The 15,247-nt window shown below is 36.3% G+C and overlaps 1 protein-coding gene across 6 annotated transcripts in view; it reads left to right on the top strand.

Annotated features, from left to right (window-relative positions):
* Positions 1-15,247, top strand: part of DGKH (diacylglycerol kinase eta) — a 162,785-nt gene that overhangs the window by 129,066 nt on the left and 18,472 nt on the right. For all 6 annotated transcript variants that reach the window (XM_032099825.1, XM_032099824.1, XM_032099826.1 and 3 more), the window contains 9 exons: positions 900-1,017; positions 1,460-1,570; positions 1,727-1,823; positions 4,302-4,409; positions 7,321-7,434; positions 7,724-7,858; positions 8,977-9,143; positions 10,271-10,376; positions 11,056-11,148. In XM_032099825.1, coding sequence (XP_031955716.1) covers positions 900-1,017; positions 1,460-1,570; positions 1,727-1,823; positions 4,302-4,409; positions 7,321-7,434; positions 7,724-7,858; positions 8,977-9,143; positions 10,271-10,376; positions 11,056-11,148 — 1,049 coding nt within the window. The remainder of the gene's footprint in view (positions 1-899; positions 1,018-1,459; positions 1,571-1,726; positions 1,824-4,301; positions 4,410-7,320; positions 7,435-7,723; positions 7,859-8,976; positions 9,144-10,270; positions 10,377-11,055; positions 11,149-15,247) is intronic.

Genomic DNA, 15,247 nt, shown 5'->3' with positions numbered 1-15,247 from the left:
TTCATCCAGAGGTACACCCAAATCCTTCTATCATTTATCCTAATCAATGGATTAGGATGAAGGGGCTGAGGGACAAAGCTGTGTAAAGTTCAACCCTCTGAATAAGAGCTGTCTGTGGACATCTCTCTGGAACTGGATAACTGAAACCACACAAAGTTGCTCTGTAAAACAGTTGGAAAAAAAAATCTGTTCTGCTCCAAATGCAATAAATACTAGAGAGCACTAGTAAAACTCTGTTTTAATTAACTTTATTAGTATAGCTAAAACACAGTGGAACCGAGCTTACATTTTTTCTTTAGGCAAATTTAAGTGAAAGCTTTTAGTATTTTGCTTTGTTTACATGCATTACAGAGTATTTTGTTGAGTGAAATTGATATTAGTCAAAGCAGGCATGCTGAGGCCGTGACCTTTCCACAAATTAAGTTAAGCTACGGCTCTGCCAGTTGTAAAACTGGCAGAATAAAGAATATTCCTTATGAATACTTCCAAAGGATAGGACAAAAGAAAAATCATGAACAGTTAGGAGATGAAGATTAAACTGAATGTAAACCTCTAACAGTCTTTTTGGATGTTAGGTCACCAATTTGGTTACTGTACCAGCCAGTGAGTGTTGGTCTGAAACCCTAAATTTTCTTCATTTCTTTTCTTTTTCAATGGTGGTATCTGAAGAGAGCTACCACAATGTGGCATAGCTGCCTTTCTGCTTAAGGAAGCCAGAGACCTGAAAAGATAAACAATATAGGTAAAAATTGAGATAGAATCACAATCATTCCCTGTACAGATTTAATGAATTTTGTTTCCCAGTATGTGGCTTATATTACATGTTTGTCTATTTATCAAATGCAAATTGTTTTTTTAATATGTTCTGTTTTGTTCTGTTTATTTTCTTTTTTAATCAGGTTTAAGGGCTGGTCTAGCTGCTTCCATTGCAGGAAGTTCAATTATTAGCAAAATGTTGCTAGCAAACATTGATCCATTTGGTGCTACGCCATTTATTGACCCAGATCCAGATTCCTTGTAAGAAATGTTTTTTCTTCCAAATGTACTGTTTTGCTTTACTTTGCTTTCCTTAAGGGCATCCTTCTTATGTTTTTGTAGTCTCTTGTTATTTTGCATGATGAAGTTCTTGTTTGCTGTCATTTGGCAGTAGACCTCAGTGTCTGAAAAGAAGCTGGATTGTGCTGGTTAGGTTATGAATAGTGCAAATTTTTTGCAGCCGCTGAAAATAAGGGGAGAGATTTTTTCTCTTATTGCTTGCTCACCTGGAGGAGGGGGACAGTAGTCTTTCAGAGCTGGGTTTTTCAGCCCAAACCAGTTTACTCAGGAAGATTCAGAGGAAAGATCTCTTGAAGTGTCTTAGTTCGTATTCTGTTCTGTGACCAATGACAATCTTGGTCAAAGATGTTTGTGTCCAGGTTCTGTACAAATGTACACCTAATTTTGTCTTTTCCTCTAACAGGGAGGGATATTCAGAAAAATGTGTCATGAACAACTACTTTGGTATTGGATTAGATGCAAAAATTTCACTAGAATTTAATAACAAGCGAGAAGAGCACCCTGAAAAGTGCAGGTAATCTAAATGTCAGTAACAGAGCCAAGATGTTTCCACTCTTTCTTTTTCCTTACTTCTTTGTATGAATTTCTTAAATTCTTTTCTTTTTCTACAAATACAAGACACAATAATGTGTATATGTCAATATGTGAATCTTCTTTTGCCTCCTTTCAGAAGTCGGACGAAAAATATGATGTGGTATGGAGTTCTTGGCACAAAAGAGCTACTGCAGAGAACTTACAAGAACTTAGAACAAAAAGTTCAGCTTGAGGTAAATTTTATTTATGAAGAGAGTTGCTTGCACAATGTGTAGTGAAGAATTAGTGCTTGCTTTTGAAACCTGTTAGCGTTCTTGTGTCAACCCAAGCTGACCTCAAAGGCACTGTGTAAAGATGTGCTATGTGAAAGTTGGTTCTCCAAGTCATGTTTTTGAGTAAAATGTCAGTACTTTAAGATCACAAAATACCCAGAATTATGTTTCTTGTCATTACTGGGTTGAAAAAAAAAAAAATGGTATAGGTAGGATATATTTCTTAATGTTCACTGCATCAAAAGAGAGACCAGGTTTTAAGGGCAACAACAGAAATGACCATAAAATAAGAGAAGAAAAGAGATAAGGAGTCTTAATCCTTCAGGTTGAATTTAAAGTATCTGAAAGCGACACATATAGGGAGAGCACATAAATAGTAAAAAATTCCTGGCAAAAGAGAGGAGATTCTGAATATGCATCACAAGAAGCCCAGCTGCACCAGTAGGGACTTTCTCTAGTAGTCACACAAAAGAAGCACAGTGTTATTACAGCAACAACAAATTACATATCTAAACATAGTTATTCTTTGGCTTTTAAGTTCTAACATAAAATCTAAGTCTTCTACCTGGTACTAGGAACTTAAAGGAGATATAAATTATTCCCAAATGCAGAAAAAGACTGCAAGATGGTTACTGTGATTTTCACCCAAAGAATATCTAAGGTGGATTTTGACAGAGAACGTATATAATTTCTCTTTTTATTTCATGCTAAGTATTTCATTTAGAAGTTTATGATATTTGTATGAGGGTAACTTTTTAAGTTGAAAGAATAATTTTAGGTTACTGGAGCTCTTTCTCACTTTGAGATTTAGGAGGATTTTGTCTGGTAGCAGCAGATTGCTGTTAGCTAAGGATTGAGTAATTATCAAGGAATTATGCAGTAGTTAGCAAATATAATGATGGGAAAGAACGTTATGTATACTGCAGATTGAATTCTAATTTAAGGATCTTGTGAATTGGATTCAAACAAGATTCAATAATACTGCTGACCTTTCCAAAATTATTTTTCAGTATTTCTGGAAGTAAAAATTTCATATTTACTGTTGCCTTGCACAATATTACGTATATTATGCCCACATATTCAGGCATTAGAGGCAGACCTTTACTATAACACAAATGGCTGTGCAGCATCTATTAATATCACACCATACTTTGGATACTGTCACATCTTGATTAAAATGTTACAGTCTGTCTTGTTCCTAAGATTAAATCACAAAAAGAGAACACTAAGCACGTTTGGGAAATAATTTGCATCTCTTTCTCCTCCTGATAAAGGTGCTACAGATTTTGTCCTTATTTCTTTAGATTTTCTATTTAATTTGTATAATTTTAATATCCTTCTGTGGGACTGGTAATGTGCAGTAATCCAGCAATCTTCATTAAAGGCAGCTTGACCTGCAACTTCATGGTCCATAAAGTGACACCTGGGTCCGGAATTTACCACCTTGTGTTTCTAATTTGCTTCAATTCCATGCCTGTGGCACTGCTGGAGGATTTGACTTTTGACTCCCAGTGGAATGCTTTGAGATCATTGGGCTCCCCTCTGCAGGCAGTTGTACTGCTGTAAGTCAAGAGTGATTTCACTGATGTCTGTAAATTTACTCTTGACCAAAAGTGAGATTGACTTATGTCATCCCAAGATTGTGTTGAATAGGACATGGAGTTGTTTATGGGTTTTGGGAGATAAAGAAGTAAGAAAGAAGGACTGAATGGTTGGACATAAGACCGACCTCTTATCTGCAAAATCAACAACTCCCATCCACAGCCAGGGTGACACCTGTGGGGTCAGTCCTAGATTTGTCTTTGCACTTTTGGGAGGAGACTGAAATTACTTTTACAGGAAGTCAGCAATACATGCAAACACTGACAGCTAACCACATGTTTGTGACTATGCCAGAAATATTCTTGGATATTCCTGACACAACCCCCACCGCCCCTGGCCTTAAATGGACTTGACTAAATAACAAGTCTGTTGCAATTTTGGGAACGCTGACATAGGATGGAAGACTAGTTACTGAATGTATAAATGAATCTTTTTGTTATGTCCTTGGCAATCCTACTGTGTGCACTCAGGGAGATTGATTTTTTTCACTGCAAAAAGATTTTTAATCCTTGATGGACTGACTATGCTCTAAGTGCATAAGAAATTTCCTAACAAGGGATGTGAAAATGTTTCTTTCAAGACTCATTGAACACCAATGCTGTAGATACTACAGCATGTAGATCTACACATTTTTTAGCTCTGCAAAAATCAGTACTAAGATTGGAAAGAAGAGGTTTTTTTTACAGGTGCTTCATTGCATGGAGGGAGTAGTCTTGTGTCAGACCTCTTAATGACTTTGCTCTCCCCTGCCAGCTCTGTTGAAGCTTTGTGTGCTACAAATGGCTGATTACTTATGTCATATTATTTATGTACTGAAGGAGCTTTTATCCATTACAGTGTGATGGACAGTACATCCCCCTTCCAAGCCTGCAGGGCATAGCTGTGCTAAACATTCCCAGCTACGCTGGTGGGACTAATTTCTGGGGTGGAACCAAAGAAGATGATGTAAGTAGCATTTAAGAGACTTAACCTTCTGGGCAAAACCAGCAATAAATATAGTGAACTGCTTTTCTCACTTGATTTTAATAGTACTAGCATATAGATTGGATAACAAGTTTTATTTGAGGAGGCTGTTTCAGTTCAAAATGTATTGTCTTGCTGGTTTTTTTTTTTACTGAAAATATATTCCATGATGTTTTGCTGTCCATTGTCTTCTGTCGTGTCCATTCTAGCAGAAATGTTCATAATAAAGCATAATTATTTTGTTTTTTAAATGGTTCTATAAATATTTTTAGAAACTAATTTTATAAACAGAGACACAAATAATTTCTCTCTATATTGTTTTACAGACGTCTGTAAATAAGGTTTTTGAAAGCATAGATTCCTCTGTTTGCCATAGTCTAACAACAGGCAAGGTAGACAGGATAATCACTCAAAGTTTATACCTTAATTTTCTTCTTGTTCTTCAAACAGCTTTGCTGTGAGGGATGGTGATTCAGAAAATGAAGACTGATGCATTTAGTGACTGATAATTTAGTGGGATTAGTAAAGTGGTTTTTGAATATTTTTTTTCAATGAACCTTTAAAATACTTTAAGATACCTTTTTCCCCTTTTTTCTTTCCTAAGAAAAGTTTAGTTTCTTCCTAACTCCTAAGAAACATTTCACCACATGGATACCTAAATGCCTTACAACCTGGAACAGTGTTACTGCCTCTATCCACTTCACTCACAGTGCACCAACTGTAATTACGAGCAGATTATCCTAATCTGCATCTCCTGATTTAGTGTGTGATGTCTGAATCACCTAAAACTGTAGTTGCAAACTGGCTTGTGATTTTAGTGTAGACGATCCATGATTTTTTTGCCAAAAAGTTTTGGGTCTCTTATGAGTTGTTATCCTTTCATTTTTTAATACACACATACAAACATACACATATATAATATACATAATTTAATATAATATATTACAATATCTATTATATATAATTGCCTGTTTATATTATAATACATATATAATTGCATATATATATGTATGTTTTATACATGTGTATATATATAGGCACACATATAAAAGTGAAAAAAGAATTTTAGACATGTTTTAGTGTCCTTTTCTTATTTTTGGTATATGTCAGAGGATGGAAATTTTGTTTATATCTGGCAATGGATATCTAAAATTTTTATATATACTCCATGTTCATAGTCATACCATGAAAACTGCTCTAACATCTGTTCAGCCCCTGTTCAGGAGTTTATTTTTCTCCCTGAACTGCTTCAGTGAGAGAGAAGATCTGTCCTAGCTTTCATACTGCTATACAGCAAATGTGTAAGTCATGGAACAGTTTTACTATTAGTCTTCTAGTGAGCAGATGTGGCAGCAGAATGACATTTTTGTTCTGGACAGAGCTGGGAGCATAATTCACTGCTTTAGTGCAGTCTTGAATGACTCTTCATTGAAAGGTGGTGGTGATGGTCTGAAATGCTGCTGGTTTTTCTTGTCTGGACAAATGAAAGATGTTGCCTTGACAGCTGTGATTATTGCTGAAACATTAGCAGTGAGCCAGGCAGAGCATCTGTACCCTGACTGGCTTGAGCAAGACTTGTTAAGGCATGTTATTTTGGTGTCCAGAAGACAGTCTGGAAACATGACCTGCAACAGAAAAGAAGTAAATTTGAATGTTGATCCATAGAGACTGGTTTGCCTTTAAAAGAAAAAAAAGGAGGAAAAAAAAGATTGATTTTCAGTACAGATATTACTGGTGGAGAGACACAGAAGAAGACTGGGTTGTGTTTTTCCTGCCCTTTTGCTGAAATGGCAACACAGAGTAAATGAAATTTTACAAGTACTTTTTCTTAACACATGCCAGAACTAGCCTTGTGAATGTCAGTTACTGGATCAAGAACTCTCCACACTTTTTCTCATGGAATAGCATAATCACCATCTTGGTTCTTTTCAAGATGTTCATATACTCATGCAAAAAATGGAAAAAATTCCATGGAAGCTGCAAAAAAAAAGTCGGCTGGAGAAACTGGGATTTTCTCACCTGGTCTCAGGTGTTTCTGATGCAGCTTGCTCTGCCTAAGGTGCCAAGTGAGGGAGTCCAAGTACTGCTCAGAGGCACTATCTCCCTACCCTTTAAACTCTTCCTGGAGTGATTTCTCCTGCTGATTTTTCACCCTCGTTGCTCCCTATTGCACATCAAGATGAAATGGCCAAGCTTCAAGTGACCTTAGTGTGGTATCACCCACCAGACCCAGCTGAAGTCCAGCCTGAGATCTGTCCTGTGGCTGAATTCCCCGGCAGGACACCAGGTGGCAAGACTTCCTGCACTTTATGTGAGCGTGTGGAAATTCAGCACCTTGGCTGTATAGGAGGACATGTGTTCCATACTGAAGTGGTTTTCCTATTTACAGTGGATAATTATACACAGCACAAACAAGATTGTCTTCAGTATCAAAGCTGTGTTAAACAAAGCAGAGTGTGGACTTGGATGTTGGGTTCCAGAGAATTCACTATACAAACATAGAAGCACTTCTGAGAAGAAAAAGACAGCATTACTTCTCTTACCTTCAAGAACCTCTTAGATATTAAGTACATTAACCAAGCAGAGATTTGAATTGGTCTTTCATCTTGCCTTGAAAAACATTTTTTAATCTGCATGGTGAAACATGCCATCCTTCCTATATAAGGATATGCCTTGTCATTCAGATACTTTAAATGCTATCAGCATTGCTGTTTCAAATAATATTTGCCTGTTGTCTGTGGTATCTTACTCATGTGACTTTGGAGAGACAGTATAGTTATTGTATAATAGAGCATTTAAATGTTGGAAACAAATCTGTAAATGAATCTGTCTTTCATTGCAATCTAAGCAATGGATTTGCCATCAAAAATGGAATACTTTCTTTTCCTCACAGATATTTGGAGCTCCATCGTTTGATGATAAAATCTTAGAAGTTGTTGCTGTATTTGGCAGCATGCAGATGGCAGTGTCCAGAGTCATCAAACTGCAGCACCACAGGATAGCTCAGGTTTGTTGCTTACTTGCAAGCACGCAGGATAGTTGGCAGCAGTTTGGGATTCTGGCAAGTAGCAGGACTCTTGATGACCGCCTCTCTATACATTAATAAAGTGCTGACAATGTTTGGTTTTTAGTGGGTAACAAATTGTCTTCAATGATGAATGAAGTATAGGAGGGCTTAATTCCTGAGACAGTTCTGGAGAGAAGCCACAGCTCCTCGTAATCAACAGATTACAGGTGGCCTGTTAGTCTCACCAGTATTTATTGCCCTGTAAAATAACGTGTTTGTTCTTTTCCAGTGTCGGTCAGTAAAGATCACCATACTTGGTGATGAAGGGGTTCCAGTGCAAGTCGATGGAGAGGCATGGATCCAGCCCCCGGGAGTTATTAAGATCATACACAAAAACAGAGCTCAGATGCTAACACGAGACAGAGTATGTTGCAGAAAGAGCTACCACTGATAACATTGGTTTCTGTAATAATTTGTTTCAGTTACAGTGTGAACAAAACAGTGCTTACAAAAATGTTTTATAACTATTTATATAATTCATACAGTTACTTACAGTTGTATAATTTCTATAATGAGCCGGATAGAGAATTATTCTTTTGTGTAAGTGGCAAAGCTTTGTTAATTTTTATTGGGTTTATTAGTGCTGTTCCTATATTCTTATTAATATATAGTAAGAATGGTCAACATTTTATCTATTCCTTCCTTCCTGCCCTCCTCCCTCCCTCCCTCCCTTCCTCCCCTTCTACTGCTTCTTTCTTTTTCTCTAGGTGTGTTATACCAGTCACATACTGGAAGTTTTAGCACAGTTGGATTAATAGCAAAGTTCTACACTGTCCATTTTTCAGAATAGCTTTCTGCAGATTTCTCTCCTGTATCTCTCTGTCCTACTAATCCCCCTCTCCCCCATGAGCCAGTCTCAGACAGAAGAGACACAAGCAGAACCTAGTCGCAAAGCCACTGGAGAGTTCACACTTGTCTAGGATTATTGTGTGAAAGGTACAACTGCCCCTCAGTTCTCCATCCACTAACTGGATCTTGGATTTAGGGTGGAGTTAATGGAATTTGAACTCTATTTTAGTAAATTTGTTTTTTTTCCCCACCGTTTTTAGTATTTGAATGCTGTATCTGTTTTGGATTTCAATCTTGCTATCCACACAAAATGTGCTTGCATTAGGGAATCACAAAATTCTGGAATTATTGGGGTTGGAAAAGACCTCTGAGATCATTGAGTCCAACCATTATCACTGTCTTTGTGTTCTTATTGGTTTGGAAGACACATTTTTAGGATAAAAGGGCAGAGATAGAGCAAAAAGCTTTCAGAAGTGATTTATTCTCTATACTAAATTTAAAAAATTTTGAATGTAAAGTTATTATTTAATCAGGTTGTACTATTTATATAAAATTAAATCATGCAGTTGTTTATTTGTTAAATTAAACTAAAATAATTATAATTTAAATTTATGTAAAATGTAAAACTAAAATTTTTAATGAGTAAGAATACTCCAAGTGCTGTGAATTGAATGTGTGATTCATTTTGATTAGGCCTTTGAAAACACCCTGAAGTCTTGGGAGGACAAACAGAAGTATGATTCCTGCAAACCTGTCATTCGATCTCCCTTGTACCCTCAGCAAGCTGTTGAGTTGGCTACAGAAGAAGAAGTTGCACAGATCCAGCTATGCTCACAAGCTGCAGAAGAACTTATTACCAGGTACAGTAAAATTAATAAATTGGATTGGTAACCTAGACAACAAGACTGAATTATTAATGCAAATTCATACATACACTGAGAAGTATACATTTTCCCTGGTTTTTTATTGTTTTGTTGCCACTATATCAGCTGTTTTTTCCAATTTAAAAATTTGATTTTACTTTTAAGGCTCAGCTTCTTTTTGTGTGCTTTTCCTAAGTATTTTTTAAAATTTTATTTATGTGTTTTTCTGTTGGTTTTTTCTTTTTTGTGTCTGAAAACCAACTTTCTGAAGTAGCAACAGAAATGGAAAACTGGAAAGTTTCTTTGCAAAAATTGAAGCTTCTTTTTCTATGGAAAAACAAAAATACAATTATTGGAAAAAACCCTCTGGAAGTCAACTCTAGAAGTCAACAGGATGGACACTTCAGTCATTCATATGGGCTGAGATAAAGAAAAGCTTTTTTTTTTAGAAATCAGAACATTTTATAAAGCTTCTATTCATTTTATCATAACAACAAATTATCTTTAGCATCAAAATCACCGAAAATATAAGAAAGGAAAAGCTACATACTCTATACTGCAGACATAGAAGAATAATTTAGTTTACCAATTACCCAAAGTGAAGTTTAGCCAAGACAGCTTAAAACCTTTACTGTTCTTGAGATGATCTGGAGGTTGTAGTTACAACTGGACCTCCCACAACCTTAAATGGTTGCAGACAATTTTCATGCCAAATCTGAAGGATATGCCTTGTGAAAGAGGTGTAAATGTTTTTAGGATAATTTCAGGTAAGTTACTGTAATGTGCTAGAGTTTTCCTCTGTAATTTATTTGAATTAATAGAGCAACATGTTTTGGTCTTTTTTTTTTTTTTTTGTATAGCATTAGTGTTCTAAGACAAATAAATGTATCTCAATATTTGTACCATCATAAATAATCTGTGTGATGGATATAATTTATATGAGGTGCTATATTGCTTGAAGAGATGCTTGACTTTCAATTTTTGTTAAAAAGGACTATATTTTTCTAAGAGTGTTTTGTGAAACACATCTTTGTGTACTTTCTCATCTGATGAAGTTGTGTACTCAAGTATTATTCTTTAAAGAAATTAAGAAATATTATTCTCCTTTTTTGATGTTTTTGTAGGATCTGTGAAGCTGCAAAAGTACATGGCCTCTTGGAGCAGGAGCTTGCTCATGCTGTTAATGCATGTTCACATGCATTAAATAAAGCCAACCCAAGGTTTCCTGAGGTAAGGAAGAACAGAGATTTATGTACAAGTAAATCAGATATAACAAGGGTGCACAAGCTTGTACCTTGGGGGCTGTATTATAATCCATGTCTGTGGATGCATTCACAGACATTTTCATGCTTAATTGCTATCCAAGAGCTATACAGGGAAGGCAAAGGGGCTGAGGGGAAATGAGTTTCCTGGTTCCTCTCTTCACACTAGATAATCTGGGTGTTTTTAGGGATTGGACCCAGAAAAGATTAATTAGGTAGAGGCTGTCCATTTCTAACCTAAATTGACACATGGTAAATATATTAGTTGACATTTGCTTCTTTAAGTATGGTTAGTAGCTTACTTCTGCTAAGGATAGGGTGAAAATTTGGAATCAACAGTCATTGTTAAATGAGATTCACAACTTTTCTGCTGGCCTTTGTCATATGTGGATTGATATGGTGGCTGGTCACTTGATGATCTTCAGGATTGTATTACTGTCATTCTAAATGAAGTTGAGGAAAAGACAGAAGATAGATACCACATTTTTGGTTTCTATTCTCAGCGCTGAACAGGTTGTCAGTTTAAAGCTAAACTGATGTATTTCTCCTAGGAGAAGGCACTTAAGATCTGTGCTGTAAACCGAGAGTACTTACTCTAAGTCTGACTTGCATCGCTTCAAAGAATGTTTATGCTTCTTACTCCCCAGAGCCTTACCAGAAACACTGCCATGGAGATCGCTGTCAATGTGAAGGCCTTACACAATGAAACAGAATCTCTGCTAGTAGGAAGAGTTTCTTTGGTAAGGTCACAAAACACATGGTTTTATCCCTTCATTCAGATTATCTGTGATTTGTTCATTGCTGATTTTTGTAAATTGGTGCCAAAGTGAGGACACGCTGCAAAAATATCTATAAGGTTGATAGGAGAAGATTACACTGGAGGATTTTGTGGTTGGATGAGAATGAGTTTTGAAATCTTCTCCTAGGCTGGCATCCATCTTGCCTTGCTTCAGACAGCTAAGTCATTGCTTGGACTCTTCTTGTTAATAGTCAGTGGAGAGAAATAAGTATCCTTGTGAGGCTGATCCACACTCAGCTGTCTTGGAGGCCTATGTTAGAAAAAGATGATTTATCTTCTAGAGACATAGCATTTAAGAGAACTTCTGTTGTACTATTATGTGATTATCTTCAGAATTTGAGGAGAGCCTGGGGTGAGAGCTATTTAGACTCATACACTCAGCTTCTACAGATATAATCTGGGCAAGTAAATATCACTCTTTAATACCTGTCAGGAGGTATTTTATAATCTTTACCTGGTAAGTGTTTAGTAAACCCCTATTAGTACTTGAAGACTTTGCATCTTCTTTGGCAAGTGTTTCTGTCCCTAAAATGATGAAGATTTCTCAACAATTGTATCTGGATGTATAATTAGAAAACTTCGGTAATGACATTGTGAAGAAGAGAAAGATGTCAGGTTTTCTATGCAGGTCCAGTTTTACATTAAGAAGATACTCAGTAGGAGCAGTTACATTTTCTTTAGATTCAAAAGCATATTTATTACTAACTTGTTTATTTAAGTGTTGTAATTAAAAATGTATATTAATAGGAATATTTTCCTTTAGCTGAGTTAGGGTATGAAACTTACTGCAGGTTCACATACCTTTTTAAACAAGTGGTAAATGGTATGAGTCTATTTTAGAGTAACCAAAAGTAAATATAGTCTAAAGGCTAATAATCATTTAACTTATAGAAATAGTCAAAGATTAGGTTCACGTTTTATTTTCCAGTTTTTCAAAGGGAAAATTAGTTCGTTAGATGTTTTTGTCCAAGTAAAGGGAAAAAAATCTGCTGGGTTTTTTTTCAAATTGCTATTGCTAATTCCATATATTTCAGGTTTAGTGGGGGATTAAAATAGAACTAAAATAAATTTTTAAATTACAAAAATTAAAATAATTTTGGAAAAGGAATTAGAAGAAAACATTTAAGTTGGTGATGCCATACTAGGACTGGTGAAATTTATTGAGACAGTCTGGAAATAATGTTATTATGGAACCCTTCCCATGGAAACATTACCTTTTCTGCAGCAGGTTGTGATCTCATTGTGTTGTTGAACTCGGCCCTTGCTCAGGCTCCCAAGCTTGATTTCAGTCATTTTTCCATTTCTGAATTTTTACATGTTGTACTTCTGCTTCTCATTATGGTTGTGCAAATATCTTCATGAGGCTATGTCAAGCCCTTTTTTAAATAAAAGGGCTGTTTGGAACGTACCAAGATAATATTCCAGCAGTGTCCATTATGCTCATTTGACATCAAGCTCCCTTAGAACAGTATTTCACAGTCACAGTATAAGGCACCCTGGTTAACCTTATTGCCACGTATTTTATAAGTGCTGAGGCTGCCTGTATGTTGGTCCCTCGTTCTGCTAAAATAGAGACAGATGAAGTGTAAGATGTTGCTTGATGCATCGGCCGCTCCCATCATAAACTGTTCTCCTAAGGATCATTCTTCTCTGACAACGACAGACATTCTTTCTCTCATATCTCTTCACTTCTCCCTCATCCCTCTTTCCTATGATCAAAGCTCTTGAGAGCAGTAAAATCATGTCTTTGTTGCTTATACTACTTGGTTTAACCTCAACCAGCAACTAAGCTAGTACACTTGGAAAGCTGCTGCTTCGGTTGCCATTTACTGGCTATTGAGTTTTGCTGTTACAGCTCCTGAGGAAGAGAAAAAAACTTTAAATACATATAAAACAAGTCTGTGATTCCTGCCACTCCCTGTAAGAACTGTGATCAACAAAGTCCATACAACAGTATGAGCATTAGATCACAATGAATGGTAAAATACAATTTTTAGTGAAATGATAATATCATAAGATCGCAGAATGATTTGAGGTGGATGGGACCGTAAGGATCTTCTAGTTCCAACTCCCCTTTCATGGACAGGGACAACTTCTACAACTGTCAAGATGGGACAATGAAGCTGACTTGTGGAATCTCACAGATGCTTATGGCTAGAATACAGTTTGGAAAAAATTAAAAATACTGTCTTTTGTCTAGATAATTTCCAAATGCACTGTTTTCATTTTTTAATTTTAAAAAGCATTCCAGTCTGAAACAGGGCACAGTTTTCAAATGTATTAAGGGAAACGTATAATGGAGTGTTTCACTTCAACTGAATAAAGTTATCTGAACTCACTGAAATAAAATATTTTCATATCAAAAATTTAAATAGGGAAGGATTTTAAAAATCTTTTATTTTTATTTCATCTTTCATAGTGTGAATTTTTATATTGGAAATAAGATTTTCCAAGATGTTGTAGGAGGAGAATTTGCCCTGAATTGCTGATTCTTTCTGTACCAAAATTATTATTTTGGCTTTATTTCAGGAGCACCATCAGATGATAATTTTTTTTCCCCCAGGCAAAACATTCTCCTCTGAGAATCAAGCAATTAGATACGTGCTTGTTGAGAGAGACTGAATTATTTTCTTTGTTAATTTATAGAAAATAGATGACTTGAGTAATTTCTCAGAATTGAAAACACAAGAAAAGTGGCTCTTTCCCTGTGCTCCAAATTAACTGAACTGTTCACATGGAAAAAAAAAAAAGATAAGACAAAAGAAAGATTGAAGTCTGCTTATGGACACCTGATTCTCTGAGCTTTAGCAGAGAAAATAACATGATAGCAAAGGGAGCTTATATTTCCAGTATCCCTATACTAGACAGTAAAATCTTACCAAAGATGGTCTCTTCTTTGAAAGATGGGAACAGATGCAAACTACTGAAGCAAAGGAAAGAAGTTTTTGTTAGGTAGGATAAATTAATGGGGTCTGTAATTTATCATCAAACTCCAAGAATGTCAAAATCTTCTTCTGGCACTAGAGATCCAAGATTTTCTTAAAACTCCATTTAAAAAATGCATTCACTAGGATGTAACAGAACTAGATCCTTTCAGAAGGATATTCTTCACTGCTTTGGGACTACTTTACTTTAAAGAGAGAAATAGATGTTCAGATTGCTTTATTAATGATTCCAAGCAACTTGGTCTAGGATTCAACTCTTTTCCTCAAAATCGTATTTCAGCAATCCCATATATGCTCAAAACATATTTTCAGAGGATTGGCTGCCTGCCTTACCTCTTCCACACAGGTTCACTCACACAACAGCTGCAGAACAGTTTTCAGACTGGAGTTTTAAAGGAAATAGGTATCTCTGTAGGGTTCTCAAAGTCTTAATAGAGCCAAATTAATGTAGGTCATGAAGTCCCAATGCTTTTAAACAGCCACCCCTTTCTTTTCCTCTTTGGTCTTTACTGATGTCCTTGTCTTCTTGTCTCCTGCCAGGGAGTCCTTCCCACCCTCAGCCAGCAGCAGTGCCTATTGGTCCCTGTCTCACCTATTTAGAATGAGAAGTGCAGGTATCAGACCACCAGTGGAAGACCTTTGGGAAAGGAGCATCTTCAACAAGATCCATTTCCTCTTACTTGAACATGAGAGAGTGATCTACCATATGAACACATTTGCAAAAAATAACTAAGGCTTACTACCATCTACTCAATTTTTTTACACCACTTTTCATACAAAGATTTTCCAGATGCTTGCTCTTCTCAGCAGGTTTCCTCTCCCTTGTGTTGGTAGTTTCCATTTCTAGTGTGTCCTCGTGGTGGTGTTTTCAAGTAACTCTTGCTCCGTAAAGACTCAGGAGAGTAGTGAAGGATGACAGAGATTGACAGCTATGTCCAACTGGTCTGCACCAAAAGTCTCAGCTGTCTTAGTCATCCCTTTGTGACTGGGACCATACTAAATGTAGTGGCAGGGTGGTCTTACACATCTCTGAAGGAAAGTCTAATTTTGGAAGATTATTTCTTCTTCACCATTTGTTGACACTCACCATGAAGT

The sequence above is a fragment of the Corvus moneduloides genome, chromosome 2, assembly GCF_009650955.1.
Source record: "Corvus moneduloides isolate bCorMon1 chromosome 2, bCorMon1.pri, whole genome shotgun sequence".
NCBI classification, from domain to species: domain Eukaryota; kingdom Metazoa; phylum Chordata; class Aves; order Passeriformes; family Corvidae; genus Corvus; species Corvus moneduloides.
Note: the sequence above shows the minus strand (reverse complement) of the source record. Positions and strands in the feature narration are given on the sequence as shown.